This window comes from Sus scrofa, chromosome 4, assembly GCF_054392235.1.
Source record: "Sus scrofa isolate SSC_HxYL_T2T_F1_AM1 chromosome 4, Sscrofa_HxYL_maternal_Yorkshire_Landrace_v2.0, whole genome shotgun sequence".
In the NCBI taxonomy this organism is placed as follows: domain Eukaryota; kingdom Metazoa; phylum Chordata; class Mammalia; order Artiodactyla; family Suidae; genus Sus; species Sus scrofa.
Window position 1 is genome coordinate 106,198,830 of NC_139386.1, and position 16,846 is coordinate 106,215,675.

The following is a 16,846-nucleotide window of genomic DNA, read 5'->3' on the forward strand; positions in this document are numbered from 1 at the left end:
CAAGGGCCACGTTCCCAGGACTTGTTCCCTCTGAGGTGAGACACGGAGCAGGGGCCTGAGGGGGCAGTTCCTTGGTGCCTCAGTTCTCCCACCCTCTGCCAACTGAGGGAGAAAGAGCCACCTCTGCCTGCCCTGGATTGTGGTCAGAATGAAATTCATTTTGACAAAGGGGAGAGAAGATCAAGTCTGGAGAGTGTTTCGTTTCCTAGAAGGAAGCCAGTGACCACTCATCGCTTGGTTGCCCCCGACCCCTAGGACGTACGGTATTTCTGCAGCTGGTTGGCCAGGGAGTAGGCAGTAGCTTCGGATACAAGGAATTTCTCCCTGAGGTCTCGGAAGTCCTGCTTGCTCTGGGCCAGCTGCCGCTGAAGCTCCTGGTTCTCTCGCATGAGTTTGTGTTGTGCCCTCAAGTCTGATGAAGGGCCAAGAGACACTGCCATGGTGACACGTGGCAGGAGAGCCAGGACCTGGGGAGAAGACACCCAGCACAGGGTGGATTAAAGCACGTGGAATCCCATAGGCTGAAGCGGGAATGAGGGATGAGGAAAACTGGAATTCTTAACTTACCATTGGGCACACCCGAATCAACACCCCACAACACCAGAGGGCCTGTATCCACAGAAACCAAGTTCAAGATGCTAGAGCTCAGAGCCCAGGACCCTGCCTATAGATCAGACGGGGCCTGGCGTGAGGAAGGGGGACCCAGGGTGCCAGGGAACTGTCTGGAGTTGCCACAACAGAACTGGAAGGTGGGGGGAGGGTTGATGGAATCTTGGGGGCCCCTGGATTCAGAGGCCTAGGCCATGCTGATACACAAGGCTGCCTGGTGCCTTGGGAAGGTCGCCAGCCATGGGGACACCCCCTCAGCAGCCACACTTCATAGGTGTCTGCACTTGTGCTAATACCACTGCGCTAGCTCCCTCCCTCCAAAACACATCTGCGCAGAGCTCTCATCTTCACTCTCCTCTGTTTACCCAAAAATCAAGACACAAGTAGTTTCCCAACATGTCCTATTGTCTTAAGGGCTCTCACGAAGTCCCCCCACCTTCTCTGGAAATGTTAACACATTCTAAATCTCGCCCACCAGTGAAAGACATCAAACGTTTAGACTGTCATGAAGTTCTTCCTTGGGCTTCCCCAATGTGATCTGTGACATAAACGTGTAGGACAAAAGCTGAGTATAATGCTAAGGGAAGGAATAATTAGTAGAAGTATTCTGTCTCGATTCAGTGCTCTTTTTGCTGCATCTCTGTGTTATGTCAGAGTCCTCTCTTCACTGGGGCAGCCTGTTGGCTTTTGGATAATCCTAACAACCCAAACTTCGGAGATCCCAGGCCAGGGATCAAACCTGTGGGTCAAGGCTGTTCTAAGCTCTACTGTACCTCCTCATTCCATTCCAGACAGGGAACACTGCAGGGGCTGGTCCTGGCCAAGATGTTGCCAAGGCTGCTTTTAGATGCAAACTAGCCAAGGTCAAGGTTTGGGGATGGCTGTTCAAAAGACTCTTGTTCCTCTCCTATTCCTTCAATTATGAACATGACTTCTTTCTAGAAATGGCGGGTGGGGAATATTTATTTGGGAACATCTTATCTGTCCCCTGCCAACTGTATTCTGTCCATAACTACACAGTGGACAAAGGAGGGACAAAGTCAGGTATGTTCCCAGCACCTAGTATAGTTAAAGGGATCGTATCTAATCCTATGAACTATCTGAATAATCATAAGTTATTTTCCTTATGAAGAAAATCTCAGCGGTTATAAAATTTCCCCAGACCACACATTTGGTGAGGAAAGCATTGTGCATTAGAAACCATTTCTCTTGGGCATTAAAACCCACCTTCTCCCATTATAGTCAACAGAATGACAGTACTTTTAATGGAGATGAGGTCTGTGATGGTCTTTCCGGGGTGATTTTCCCAACAGGGCCGTCTGTCATTTAATATGAGTTGAACTTTTAAATTTCCTTATCTTTTCTCTTAAGTATACTCTGTAGTGTTTGCTCTGCTCAGTCACTTTGGTTTTCTTCTCAACGCATCCTTATTATTTACACGGTGAATATCTGTTACCCATTTGCTGCCATCTGTCACTCTTTTTGTCTTTGTCACCCCCCTTTCTTAATGCCATCCCTTCTATACTGACATATAAGTTACTAGAACAAAAACACACACAACTTATGAGCACAGCTCAGTACACTCAACATGCTGTATCCATTGTGGAATCACCACCCAGATCAAGAGACTACACCTCCACCATTCCCGAACTTCTCCCGTGCTACTTACCAGTCAATTCCCATCTTCCACAGACAAACAGGGCCGGAATCCTCTCCCCACAGATGAGTTTTGTTTATTCTTGCATGTCACTGAATTGTAAAGATGCAGGAGGGTCCCTTTCTCTGTGTTCTTTCAACCAGTGTCTGGTTTTGAGGCTCCATCGTAATTGGTTGCATCAGTCATTTGGTTGTATACTTATGCTAAGAGATATTCTGTTTTAGGAGTATAGCACAATTTGATTATCTATTTTTCTGATGACAAAGACATATATTTTGAATGATTATGCATAAAGGAGGCATGGCTATTGCTGAACAAATGATCGTCTGGAGATAGGCACTGTGTCTCCGAGGCAGATGCACCTGAGAAGAGAAGTGCTTGGTGATAGGGTAGAAACGGACACCATTTGCAGTGCAGTTGGGTCATGTTCCATTCCTACGCTGTCCCCCCAAGACAGGCCAGTTCCAGGTGCCCCCATTTCCGACAAACCTTCATTTTAGCCATTCTGAGATCTGCAGTGCTTTCCCATTTGGGTTTTCAAGAGCTGATGGTCCACTTTAGATATCTTTTGCTCTAAAGTGACTCTTCAAATCTTCCGCTAATTAAGAATTTATGGCGTCTATAACTTCTTGCGTGATGTGTAAAAGTTCCCCGTATTATTTGGAGAAATTCCTTGTCGGATATATGCACAGCAAATAAAATAGACTGCTGGTCTATGGACTGCCTTGTCACTTTCAAAATGGTAAAGTATGAGAAGCTTAAAGATTTCATATGTTACATAGCTCAGCTGAATCAAAGAATTGCACATGGGTGCGGGTCAATTTTCTATTCTCCAATCTTATCACACGGTTATCGTTGTGTTGTCTTTACTTGGACCAATACCACAGTGTCTACATTACTACGGTTTTTAGGGGCACACCTGCGGCACAGGGAAGTTTCTAGGCTAGGGGTCGAACGGGCTGCTGCAGGCCTACCCCACAGCCAGGGCAACCTTCGATCTGAGCCCCATCTGCAGCCTATGCTGCAGCTTATGGAAAGGCTGGATCCTCAACCCACTGAGCTAGGTCAGGGATCAAACCTGCATCCTCCCAGAGAAAATGTCGAGTTCTTAACCCGCGGAGACACAACAGGAACGCCTCGTGGCTATGGTTTCAACATGAGCTTGGAAATCTCCTAGAGTAAGGCCTCTAACTTAATGCCTCTCCACAGTCGTCTGGGACAATCCAGGGAGGGTGGTTTCCATATACGTTTTATAAGTAGTTTGCAAATCATCCCCAGAATGCCTGGGGCAATATAATTTCAAATAATGTTGATTTCACCTTCAAACAGTATTAGGAGTTTCAATCTATGTATATGATATGTATATTATATATATTTATTTAGGTCTTTTTAAATTTAATGGCCACGTCCATGCCCTAGGGACATTTGTGGGCCAGGGATGGACTTCAAGGTGCAGCTGTGCCAGTGCCAGATCCTTTAACCCACTGCAGCCAGGCTGGCATTGATCCTGACGCTCCACAGCAACCTGGCCGCTGCAGTCAGAGTCTTCACCCACTGGGCCATGGTGGGACCTCCTATTTGGCTCTTTCATGTCCTCAGCAAGAGTTTTCAGGAGTCTTCAGTGCATATGTGCTTAAGCATTTAATAATTAGGGATGGGACTCGCAAGTGTGTTCTATTGAATTTCATTTGCTACATATTCACTGCTGGTCTGGAGGAATGCAGTACACTCTTACATGAATTCTTTTGAGGAATAATTCAGACACAACACACTACATCACTTTAGAGTATACAATCAAGTGCACTTTGATAGCTGGTTACACTATGAAAACTACAGCTACCATCTGATACACGGTGTGTCCATGTCCTCACAACCTTTGGACCCCTTTGCTTTCCTTCACTCCCTCAACCCTCAGCCCCAGGCAACCACTGCCATGAGAGATGAGTTTGCCGTTTTAACACTCTTATATAAATCAAACTATGCATGGCCTCTTTCCTGTCTGCATTCCTCCACCCCGCTTGATTCAGAGTATCTCCATCATCTTACAAGCAACCGCAGTGCCTGCCTTTTTCTTGCTAAGCACTATTCCTTTGTTTCGATACTTTGTGTCAGTTCATACATTCACCAACTAATGGATGTCCCTGTAGTTTCCAGGGTTCAGTCCTTTTGAAGAAACTCATCATGGCTACTCAAGTGCGGGTTGTTATGGGGACATACTCTGTAAACACCTAGGAATGGAAAGGCTGCTCACATGATGGGTGTGTGCTGAACTGTCATTCAGCTTTTCAAAGTGCCTGAATGACTACTCATTCCCCCAAGTGTAAGAAACATCTGGTGGCTTTACACCTTTACCACATAAGATATTTTCAATCTCTTTCAATTTCACCACGGTAATGAATATATAATTGGAACTCGCTGTAGTTTTAATTTGTTTCTCTGACCACTGACACTTATGTTCTTGTGGCCCAATTATGTATCTTGTTCTGGAAGAGTTTCTACAGGTCTTTGACCAATTCTTTGATTGCATGTCCTTCCGAGAAAAAATATGTGTGAGAACAGTATGATGAACACCACAGACCATTACTTTCACAAATTAAAGAATGAGAGAAATGGCGACTAAATCAATGGAAAAGGTGCTGTAGATGAGAAACTCAATAGGGCTCAATGTCAAGTCTCACTGTGATGGACACAACTACTGAATCCCAAGCAAACTTCTAGTAGGTATCTGGGAAGACATTCACACGCTAATTCTCAAATTTATATGGAAATTCCAATGTGCTTCATTTATCAAAGCAATTTGCAAAAGAGGAATAAAGGTGGATGACTCAACTGCCTGGGTCCTAAATCCCTACAGAAATCTTTCACCCCACTGAAGTGGATTTTGTGGTCCTTTCAATATCAGTTTTAAGAGTTATGAGAGAGTGTGCATTTAGGTCCTCAGTCGGGTTTGTGATTTACAAATATTTCCCACTATTTGCAGCTTGACCTTTCATGTATTACCAGTGTCTTCAAGACCAATATGGTTTCTCACTTTTTATGAATATTTATAAATCAATGTATTTTTCAAGTGGTTATATCTTTGGCCTCATCTAAGAAACCTCTTTCTAACCTAAAGTCACAAGTATTTCCCTCTAGGTCTTCTCCTACAAGTTTTCGGGTTCCATTTAATTTTTCCGGTTTTTTTTTTTTTTTTTTTTTTTTGGTCTTTTTGGGGTCGCAACTGGGGAATATGGAGGTTCCCAGGCTAGGGGTCCAATCGGAGCTGTAGCCTCTGGCCTATACCAGAGCCACAGCAACTTGGGATCTGAGCCACATCTGTGACCTACACCACAGTGCACGGCAATGCTGGATCCCCACCCCACTGAGCAAGGCCAGGGATCAAACTCCAACCTCATGGTTCCTAGTCAGATTCGTTAACCACTGAGCCATGAGGGGAACTCCTGGTTTACATTTAGGTCTATGATCTATCCTGAGTTCCTTATTGTACAAGGTATGAGGTATGGATTCAGCCCAGTAATGTAACGACTTCTCACATGCATATAGACATCTATTAGTCAAAAAGCTGAAGTAGATCATCCTTCACCAATCAGTTGAAAAGAATATGTTTTCTCCACGGGGTTACCTCTCTGCATTGGTCAACAACATCAGTCTTGTTGTAGGCAAAGGTTTATTTTTGGACTCCTTATTCTGGTCCCTTGATCCCTTGAAGTATCATTGCAACAGTTCCATCCTGATTTGACCATGATGACTATAAACTAATTCCTGAGGTCAGGCAGAGCTAGCCATGCAACTTTGTTCCCTATTTTATACCAACTACTTTGACTATGCTGTGTGTGGGTGTTTTGTTTCTTTGCTTGTTTGTTTTCTGCAAGCGCAATGGCGGCATATGGAAATTCCCAGGCACAGCAATACAGGATCCAAAACGCATCTGTGACCCAGAGTGCAGTTTGGGGCAACAACAGATCCTTAACCCACTGAGCGAGGCCAGAGATCGAACCTGTGTCCTCATGGAGGCTAGCCAGATTTGTTTCCGCTGAGCCATGACGGAACTCCAAAGTGGGGAAAACTAAAATCCCCAACATACTCCCTCTTCTAACTCCTGAACAAAAACTCTTTCCATTGTGTTGCATTTGAGAGATCTGTTTCCCAAAGCTCCACCCTTTAGCCTGGGCCCAAGACTCCCTATGACCATAGATTCCTTCTCACTGGTTTGTGTTGAACCAACTTGAGCGTTAGGTCTCGCTTGTCATTGTATACAGTGGGCTGACTGTCCCTTCTTCTTTTACCTCTTGCCAGCTGGGTGTCCAAAAGGTTGTGTCATGTCATTCCCCACTTCCACTGACAGTCCTGGATACTACTGCAGCAATCTGTCAAAACAGGTGTTTCACTTTGTTTTATCAAAATCATCAGAGCCACGTTTAAATCAGCATCATAGTCAGCATAGTAGTTTGATAGTCAAATCTTCCGTTAGCTCAAAAACAAAAATTGGAAAATGAGAAATAATGCCTTTATTAGTTTGACCTTTTCCCCAAAGACATACCACTTCCATTTCAGGTGTGTGTGCTGATATGAAGACTCCTGACCGCCTCGAACCAATCATTACTCGTCTAATACAATAGAGCTTAGTTACGTACACAATGACGGCAAATCATGGGATAAATATTTATAGAGCGCGAGGTCCATAAGTTTGCTAAACATGTTTTCTCAGATGTGATGTCCCTCTGAGCCTACTCGCGTGTGGCTTCAAAAGCCTCCACCATTTTTCTCCACCCCTTTGAGGCCATGGTCATAAAATCTCCTCTACCTCATCCTAGGTCACCTGCCACGGGATCTCCTTGATTCCATAGCCCTAGAGGAAGAGCCATGGTCCCAGCTTTTTTCATTCAAGGGCCTGCCGTTCCCATAAGAGCAGGGGAAGCCAGTGGCTCTCTTTGTTCTTTGGAAGGTAGGGCCATCACTGGGGTCACCTGAAGAAGCTGTTGCCTTCACAAGTCACCAGATGATGCTAAATGCATTGAATGTTCTCACATTACATGACGCTAAAGCCCACCCATGCATTCCGTTCCCTGAAAGGTCACTTTCTGAGTGGGATCTTGAAACGTTTGAGATTCACTGTCCAACCACATGAGTCCGTCTCTCCTAGTCCAACCCTCTGCTTATTCTTTGGAATGTGCTACACTCTACCCAGAATCTATGAAATGAACACAGGGAGGGAGCCCACACAAACAACTGTGACACTCACCTAGGACACTTGGCACCTGGGACACTTCCTGAGGGAGGGTCTCTAGAGGCCTGTGACCTGATGCTTCAGGAAGCAAAAGCCAGGCACTGTCACTGCTCCTGTTTGTACCTCTCCTTTCACCAGGAAGAGCCTAGTGCTTTCTGCCATTGATGTTCTCGCCTACAGACACCCAGGCTGAGCTGGGAAATGCCACCTTCACACTCTTTTCAGGAAGGATTCCCACCCTCCCCTTCCATCCCCCGCAAGGGAATCAGCACAACACATCTCACACAAGGGTGCAATGAATGCTTTCATGGAGCTCAATAGGGAGAGAATCTGCAAGTGTGGAAAGTATTTACCTTCTCAGAGAGAAAACCATTAACCACCAGTCATCATGACAGGTATGACCCTAGAAGACATACTAAACTTGCCTCATTATTTCTCCACTTCCCCAAGACATAGTCGGAGTTACAGATCTTTGTGGTTTTCTCTGGAGACCTGGGCAGTGTGGACTGCTTTAAGGCAACATGGAGTCCGGGTGTCATCTGCACCCTGAGAGCCCCGAATCTGGCTGGAACCAGGGCCATGGAGCCAGGAAAGGCCATGCAGCTGTTGGGAAAAAAGAGAAAGGATCCAGGACCACCCACCAGGCCATGCCTTGCCCAAATGGACCACTTGCTCCGTTGACCCCAACACCAATACACCGCTCATGAGTTCACTGCTACCAGACAGAGAGCTCCACAAACACGGGGATAACCCTTTATCCACCTCTGTGTCCAAGAATCCTCACACCAGGTCAAGCACTGAGGACCTTCTCAGCGACATCCTGTCACTGATTGCATAAGACAGGTTTCAAGTCTCTACTCATCTCAGCTCCATTCCTGTGCAACGGTCCTGACAGGGAGGCTCTGCTTTCTCCCAGGATGTAGCACGTCACCCTCCGTAAAGAAGAGCCTGCCCTACACGCACCTTATGCCATCACCTTCACCTCGGGTGACTCTCAGGCAGACACACCTGTCCTCGGGGATTCCTCTCCTGGTTTCACTACCATCAGGAACAGATGGCCTCAGTCTAGCCTCCCATCCTCTGGGCTGCAGCAACAACCCAAGTCAGGGGAGCAGCAGGCACATTTTGGTGCAACTATGCACACTTGTGCCTTCCTCTCACTGCGGTGATCTCCCCAGGAGAAGCTTACTGAGAGCTGAGCTCCGAGGTGTTAACACAGCAGAAGGCACATGAAGCGCTCAGCATGTCTTGAAGAGATGCTGTGTGTAAAGCCTTCCAAACTAAAGGCACAGGAAGACGATTCTTTCTGCTTCAGATGCAAGGGACCCCCCTCACCCTGGCCCCTTCTGGCCATGGGGCAGACCTGTCTGAGCTGCCAAGGAACGTCTCTAATTCTTGTCCAAACCTCATTTCGCTCTCTTAGCACTCACTTCCGTAGAGGACGGCCGCTGAGGGCAATCCGAAGGTTGCGGCTGAGGGCTCCAGGGCAGAGCCTCCTGCTGCCTCCTCCTCCTCATGGAACTGGTGCTTCCCAGCAGAATAAACCAACCCTGATCCATCCTGTGAATTCCTGGGCAGCTGCACACGTTCATGTGGAGAAAGTGACCCTCCCAGTCTTCCCTGCTCAACTCCGGCTGCACATGGAGGCCTGGATGATGCTGTGTGCATCCCTCAGTTGCCTTGACTTTTTGAACTTATCTGGTCCTTAGTCTCACCTCTCTTGCACAGCACCTCCTCTGCCATTACTTGGGTTCTTCTCATCCTCAAAACCTGCTGATTTTCTTTCTTCCATCTCCTCCTGCAGGTCTGTGAGTTCAGTGTGGTGACTCAGTTCAGGCTCCTAAAGGAAAAACACAGACAAGGGACCAAAGGCAGGACTTGGCTGCAGTTCCCAGGGCACATGGAGCATGCATCTCTGCCCCACAAGCATGCAGAAGGAAAAAAAAAAAAAAACTCAGCAGGAGAGGAATTTCGAGTATTGGAAGGACTTTATCTTCCTGATGAAGACACTGTGGTTCATGGAGATAGGGAGATTCTCCCAGGTTCCCACACCACTTGGGGGCAGCAGAGCCACCCATGAGCCTTGGCCACAAGCTTTTCTGTCCAAAAGCTCCGGGATCTCACAGCTGAATGTCAGGGAACACTGGGTCAAACATACAACTGTTCACTCTTCAAACAAACAAACAAACAACAACAACAAAAAAAAACAACTGAAAGATATTTCCTGAAAGAACACTGTATCACTGTTCAACTGTCCCTTGTTGATACTCGGGCACTTGTCAGTCCAGGCTGGCGCATGGGACCAACCAACACAAAAGCATTAAGCACATCACAGTCATCTTTCAATATATATTATCTGTCAATATGCACGTCCCGTGCTAGAGATCATCTTTCTGACAGCAGGCACTCTCCTGGCCTGGTTCACCCCACCCCTCCTCCCCAGTGCCTCCTCAAGTGCCGGCCAGATCCAACATTTACTGCCTAGCAAATAAACACCAGGTTCCAGGGGTAACTTTTATCTATGTCTTCTAGTCCCGTCATATTTCCACTTCGATCTTATCCTAGGTCAGTGATAAAGCAATGAAAGCACAGTCCTAGGAAAAGCAGTCCACCATGCAAATATCTGCTCCATCATGCACCAAAGTTACATGACATGAAGATTTCACCACCCTCTGGGGCACACGGATCACGTGTATAAGGAACACGGAGGAATGCACAATGTGAAACAGACAAGGCCGTATTGACCTGGGATGAGTAAATGTGCTCTCCTGCAGCCCACAGGCTCTAAGGCCTGGGCTAAAGATCAGACAGAAATGCAGTCGCTTCTGCTCCTCTCAAACAAGAGCACATCACATGTCCCACTAGAAAGAGTTAAGCGGGCTTTGTGCCTGCCGTTTCACTTATTAATCACCTATTAAATTTGTATTTATTTATTTTAGCTTTTTAGGGCTGCACCCGCGGCATGTGGAAGTTCCCAGGCTGGGAATCGAATAGGAGCTACAGTTGCCGGCCTACTCACAGCTCCCACAACATGGGAGACGTGCTGCCTATGCGACCGACACCACAGCTCAGAGCAACACCAGATACTTGTCCCCCTGAGTGAGTCCAGGGATCAAACGCCCAACCTCCTTGAAACTAGTCGGGTTCAATAACCACTGAGCCATGAAGGGAACTCTGGTTCCTGCCATTTTCAACGTGATTTGAGGAGTTCCCTGGTGGCTCAGTGACTTAAGGATCCAGCGAGGTCCCTGGCTCAGGTGACTGAAGTGCTAAAGGTTCAATCCCTGGCCCTGGAGCCCCACAGGCCGTGGGCGAAGGAAACAAAGTTGCTTCCAGGGGAGCGTTCAGTACCAGTCATTAACCACATAGGATGAGCTGACATAACGGACTAGCCTTTACCTTAGGTCTTCTCTCAAAGGGTGAAGGAAGGGCTTGTCTCTTGCTAAAGAACATCCATTCAAGGAGCACTAAGAGGTAAGGTAGAATCCTAGGGTCAGGATCACAGTCAACTCAGGAAAGGGCCACCACTTTCCAGGGCCTAGGCTGAGCTCCACGGTCCTCAGCTGCTTTTCTAAACCCTGGGCAACCCCGGACACTTCCCAGTTACCCTGGTAACTGTACACCTACACTGACAGCTCCCTTACAGGTACCCCTGCATGGGAGGAGGCCCATGGGGCAGCCTTAGCACCCACTGTCCTGCATCTGAAGCCAACTGGCTCTTTAAACAGAGTCAGCTCAGCTCCTGGGTGCCCAGGTGAGAGGAGGGTGATGGTCAGGGGAAGCTGCTGAGAGGCCAGTGAGGCCAAGCCCCATCCCCCATGTGGCCCCACGTGTGACCAGAATTCTTCATCTCCCACCTCCTCCAGTCCTGGAGGGATGGCTGCAGGGGCTCACCTGCCACAGGAGCATCTTGGTGAAATCCGGAACCTTAGCCAGCACCTGGAGGACTCCACCATTTGTAATGACCGCCTGAGGGAGCAGCTGCAACACAGGCTCAGCTCCACTGCCTCCTGAACAGGAAGGAGAGGCCCAGGGCTTCCCACTCCTGGTCACAGTGAGGGGGCTCCTGAAGGTCACCCTTAGGCTGAGCTTGACAGATGGCAGAGCACTGAGGTCTGCTTTCCTCCACTTGCTCCTAACACACAAACAGTCAGCAAGGCGGGAGGGGAAAGGACCATTCTCCTCCTTTGTAGACACATCTGAGCTGAGGGCTAACTCTCCTCAGGCCAGAACCAACCAGGCCTGGTCCCCAGAATCCTCTGACTTCTCCTCCCACCGTAATCTGCTCACAGGCTGCCTGCTGACCTCTCTGTGCCCTTGTCTTGTGCTTGGCAAGGGGCAGAGCCAGGTCTGCAGGGGCCTCCCCCAGCCTCTCCCCTGCCCCTGCTGGCTTCCTCCCCTCCCTCTCCCCCAGGCGGCTGGCCCTTGCAGGCATCCCTCCCACCTGCCCGGGTCCTGCCCACAGCACAGCAGCAGCTACTGAGGGGAAAGAGCCTCCGGAGCAGCTGCAGCCAGGGCAGGAGATCAGACAGGCAAAGAGCCCCCTGAGAGGAGGCACAGCCAAGCCAGGCATTCGGCCCCTCAGGCTCCAGGCCCAGGCCTCGAGTCCTCGAGTCCTCGGGGTTTTCTGCTGGCTGGGACAGGATCTTTGAGGTGAAGAATGGGCAGCAGCATTGAGCCTCTCTCACCCACCTGTGTAACCTGCCTTCTTGCATGCTCTGGGTCAGGATCCCCCTCGACCTTCTCCAGTCCGGGCCTGGAGTCCACACCTCCGCTCTACAATGAGGACAGAGTCCTGAGGGAAGAAAACCAGAGCCTTCAGGCTCAGCTGGGTCACATTTCCAGAGGTGAGTGTCAATAGCTGCCAAGAGTGTTCAGTGTTGGGCCCCTTCTTGCCTGGCCACGCCAGTCACCCTCTGGGGAAGCAAAGAGACAAGGTGGAGAGGACAGCCCTTCCCAGATCCACCACCCACACTCCCAGAGCTCTTCTCAGCCTCCAAAGGACGCCTTCCCGACACGTCCCAACCACGGGCCCTCAGGCTCCTGGGCTCCAGGGACAAGGAGCTCTAGGAAATCCACCCCTTCTGGGCAAACCTCCCCACACATACTCAGTCGTTAGCTAGCCAACTGGCCACCACTTAGTGTCTGTTCTACCTGCCCACGACCCACAGCTACTCTGGAACCAGGCAAGGAAGGGGCCTGAGGGCCCAGACACCCTCTCTGGGTTCTCCAGGCTCCGCTGTAGCTCTGTGTGTCCCTCCTCAAGCTGGTCTCCTCTCCCCATGTCTCCTCTCCACCGCCTACTCATACACTCAGGCTCCTGTTGGGTCATGAGTCCTCCCGTGTTCTGCGGTTTCCTACACCACCTCACTGCAAATTAACAGCCGATGTTGTCTAATAAACTGATCTCATTGCATAGTATTGGGCTGCGCATTGCAATGCGACTTTGGCAACCCTTCTTCTTCAAGCAGCAACCCCAAAGAATGTGTTGCATCTTATCGAACTAAGGCAGGATTTGGTAATAAGTAAATCCTGAAATGAAAGGGAAAGGGGTTTCATATGTGGTTTTGCATATGTCCTGCCATTTCACATTTAAAACACGAACACAGTCTCTTGCTAGCTCTTTGGAGGAAATGTGAAATGTTAGAATGGCTTAAGTGTCACAAACTAAACCTTTACCTAGGACTTCAAAGCTTTGCCAGAAGCAATTGGTGGATATTCCTAGGACTGTTCCTAAACTGTAACCTAAGGAAATGTTGAGCCTGTCACCAACTGGGACCCAAGGCAGCCTTCCTGGAACCGCCCCAATCCCTCCCCTCCCACCCTCACCCCCCACCCCCATCCCCGCCCCAGGTCCTCTCCCTGGCTATTTTCTGTCACATATCTCTAGCTTCCTAGGCTTTCCCCGAGTTCCCAAGTCTAAATTTCATCAGAGACATGAAAATGCTGAAGGAAAGGAAAACAGTCAAGCAAGAAAAAATACCAGTAGTTGGAGTTCCCGTCGGGAATCAGGGGTAACAGACCCAACTAATGTCCTTGAGGACAGGGGTTCAATCCCTGGCCTTTCTCAGTGGGTTAAGGATCCAGCGTTGCTGTGGGCTCTCATGTAGGTCACAGACTCGGCTCATACCCCGGTAGCGGTTGCTCTGCCTGTGGCTGTGGCTGTTTTCTTGGCCCTCAGTTCCAGCTCCAGTTCAACCCCTAGTCTGGGAACAGCCATATGCAGTGGGCTCGGCACCAAAAAGACACTGGACACAAAAATAAATTAATTAATTAAATAAAAAGAAAAAGAAATCAACCTGCCTGACCAGCAAACTGTCTTCCAGTTTGCCACAATGGAAATGAGAAACATGGTGGGTCCTGTGTGGGAAAGAGGGTGTGAGTCTCATAGGGGAAATTTTCTTTAATGAAAAAAAAATAGGAATGAATAAAAGATGGTAGGAACCTCACGGAACACTTAAAACCTGTACAAATGTCTTTTGTCCCATCACCGGAAGACAGACAGGCAAGCTGCAGACTGACACAGGGTTTCTTAGAGTCCCCAGGTCTTATGACGACTTAGGAGAATCCCCTACACACTTGAATCAGCTTTCTTTTTCTGCTCTAACACATGCCCGTACGTTTTGTGGCCTACAAAAAAAAAAAAAAATGCATTCATTAGGACAGTTCTGTAAGTTAGGAGTCCAACCCAGACCTCACCAGCCCAAAGTCAAGGGGTCAAGGAGACGGGATTAAGATGGTGGAATAGAAGGACTGGAGCTCAACTTCTCTCCTAAAAACACCAAAATTCACAACTAAAGAATGAGCACTCTTCACCCAAATGGACCGGAAACCTTACAAAAGATATCCTACACCAGAAGAAAAAGAGGAGGACACATCAAGAGGTAGGAGGGGTGATTTCACGATATAAACAACCCCACACCTCCCGGGTGGGAAGCCCCACAGACTGGAAACTAACTGCTTCACAGAGACTCACCTACAGGAGTGAGAGTTCTGAGCCCCACATCAAACTCTCATGTGTCGGGATCTGGCACGGGGAGAAAGAGCCCCGGAGCATCAGGCAGTGAAAACCAGTGGGGCTTGTGCACAGGAGCTGCACAGGACTGGGGGAAACGGAGACCCCATTCTTAAAAGGCGCACACAGACTTTCATGTGCACTGGGTCCCAGGGCAAAGCAAAGTCTCCATGGGAATCTGAGTCAAATCTCACTGCAGTACGTGGAGGACATCCTGGGAAACCAGGGGTGAATGTGGCTTGTTGTGAGGGAAGGACATTGGAAGCAAAGCTCTCGGGAATATTCAGCAGCCATGCCTCTCTCTGGAGGTGGCCATTTTGGGAAAACCTGGCCCCACCCATCAGTCAGTGCTGAGAAGCCCCAGGGCAAACAACAACCCAGGTGGGATCACAGCACCGCCCCTCAGTAAACAGGCTACCCAAAGACCCCTCAGGCACACAGCTGCCTCTACTCCCATCCAGAGACTAAGCCCCACCCACCAGAGGGATTAGAATCGGCTCCACCTACCAGGCAGCAGGCATCAGCCCCTCCCATCAGGAAGCCTACAGCAAGCCCCCATACTGACTTCTGCCACAGGGGGGCTGACATCAGAAGTACGAGAGGACACAACTCCATTATCTGTAAAAAGGTCACCACACCAAATACCTATAAAAATGAAAAGACAGAGAACTATCACTCAGATCAGGGAGAAAGGAAAAACCCCAGAAAATCAGCCAAGCAGGGAGGCGATTCTCAGCCTCCAGGAAAAAGACTTTAGACTGTTGATGCTGAAGATGATGCAAGACATTGGAAATAAACTGGAGGCAAAGATGGATAACTTACAGGAAACACTGACCAAAGAGATACAAGATATAAAACCTCAACAAGAAGAGATGCAAAATACAATAACTGAAATAAAAAAAAAATCACTAGAAGCAGCCAACAGCAGAATACAGGAGGCAGAAGACAAATAAGCGAGGTGGCGGACAGATTAGTAGACATTACGGATGCAGAACAGAAAAGAGAAAAAAGATCGAAAACGAAGAGCATCTCAGAGAACTCTGGGACAACGTGAAACGCACCAACATCCGTATTATAGGGGTGCCAGAAGGAGAAGAGAGAGAGAAGGGGACAGAAAATATATTCCAAGAGATAATAGCCGAACACTTCCCTAACATGGGAAAGGAACCACCCACTCAAATCCAGGAAGCGCAATGACGACCATATAAAATGAGCCCAAAGAGGAACACCCCAAGACGCATATTAATCAAACGGACCTAAATTAAAGACAAAGAGAAAATCTTCAAAGCAGCTAGGGAAAAGAAACAAATCACATACAAGGGAACCCCAATAAGGTTACAGGCAGATTTTTCAGCAGAAACCCTGAAGGCCAGAAGGGAGTGGCATGATATACTCAACGTGATGAAAGGAAAAAATCCTCCAACCAAGATTACTCTACCCACCAGGCTCTCATTCAGATTTGAAGGAGAAATCAAAACCTTCACAGATAAGCAAAAGCTGAGAGAATTCAGCAACACTAAACCAGCCTTACCACAAATACTAAAGGAATTTCTCTAGGCAGAAAAGAACAAGAGAAGAAGGAAAGAAAAAAAGAGCAGCAAAAACAAATCCAAAGCAATTAGTAAAATGGCAATAACAACATACATATCAATGATTACCTTAAATGTTACTGGTCTAAACGCCCCAACCAAAAGACACAGACTGGCTGAATGGATACAAAAACAAGACCCATATATATGCTGTCTTCAAGAGACCCACTTCACTTCTAGGGACTCATACAAACTGAAAGTGAGAGGATGGAAGAAAATATTTCACGCAAACGGGGATCAAAAGAAAGCTGGAGTAGCAATACTCATAGCAGACCAAATAGACTTTACAACGAAAAATATTTTAAGGGACAGGGAAGGTCACTACCTAATGATCAAGGGATCAATCCAAGACGATGATATAACAACTTTAAATATCTACGCACCCAACACAGGTTCACCACAATATACAAGGCAACTGCTAACAACCTTAAAAGGAGAAATCAACAATAACACAATAATAGTGGGGGACTTTAACACCCCACTTACAGCAATGGACAGATCAACCAGACAGAAAATCAATAAGCAAACACGGGCCCTGAATGATGCATTAAACCAGAGGGACTTAATCGATATTTATAGCACATTCCATCCAAAAGCAACAGACTACACTTTCTTCTCAAGTGCACATGGAACATTCTCTAAGATTGAGCACATCCTGGGCTACAAATCCAACCTCGGTAACTTTAAGAAAACCGAAATCATATCAAGCATCTTTTCCGACCACAACGCCATACAACTGGAAATCAACA

At 47.9% G+C, this 16,846-nt stretch overlaps 1 protein-coding gene across 14 annotated transcripts in view; it reads right to left on the reverse strand.

Moving 5' to 3' along the window:
* The window catches only part of LOC102164472 (NBPF family member NBPF6-like), a 41,594-nt gene that overhangs the window by 15,734 nt on the left and 9,014 nt on the right, over positions 1 to 16,846 (reverse strand). For 2 of the 14 annotated variants that reach the window (XM_085023370.1, XM_085023364.1), the window contains exons 3-11: positions 15,016 to 15,153; positions 13,958 to 14,123; positions 12,186 to 12,288; positions 11,388 to 11,628; positions 9,209 to 9,333; positions 7,919 to 8,096; positions 6,553 to 6,633; positions 2,279 to 2,628; positions 263 to 467 (exon numbers count right to left, since the gene is read on the reverse strand). In XM_085023370.1, coding sequence (XP_084879496.1) covers positions 263 to 440 — 178 coding nt within the window. In that variant the 5' untranslated portion in view covers positions 441 to 467; positions 2,279 to 2,628; positions 6,553 to 6,633; ... (4 more) ...; positions 13,958 to 14,123; positions 15,016 to 15,153. Of the gene's footprint in view, positions 1 to 262; positions 468 to 2,278; positions 2,629 to 6,552; positions 6,634 to 7,918; positions 8,097 to 9,208; positions 9,334 to 10,892; positions 10,961 to 11,387; positions 11,629 to 12,185; positions 12,410 to 13,938; positions 14,124 to 14,469; positions 14,597 to 15,011; positions 15,154 to 16,846 lie in introns of those variants that run through there. The other 12 variants (XM_085023375.1, XM_085023363.1, XM_085023372.1 and 9 more) reach the window with 10 other exon arrangements.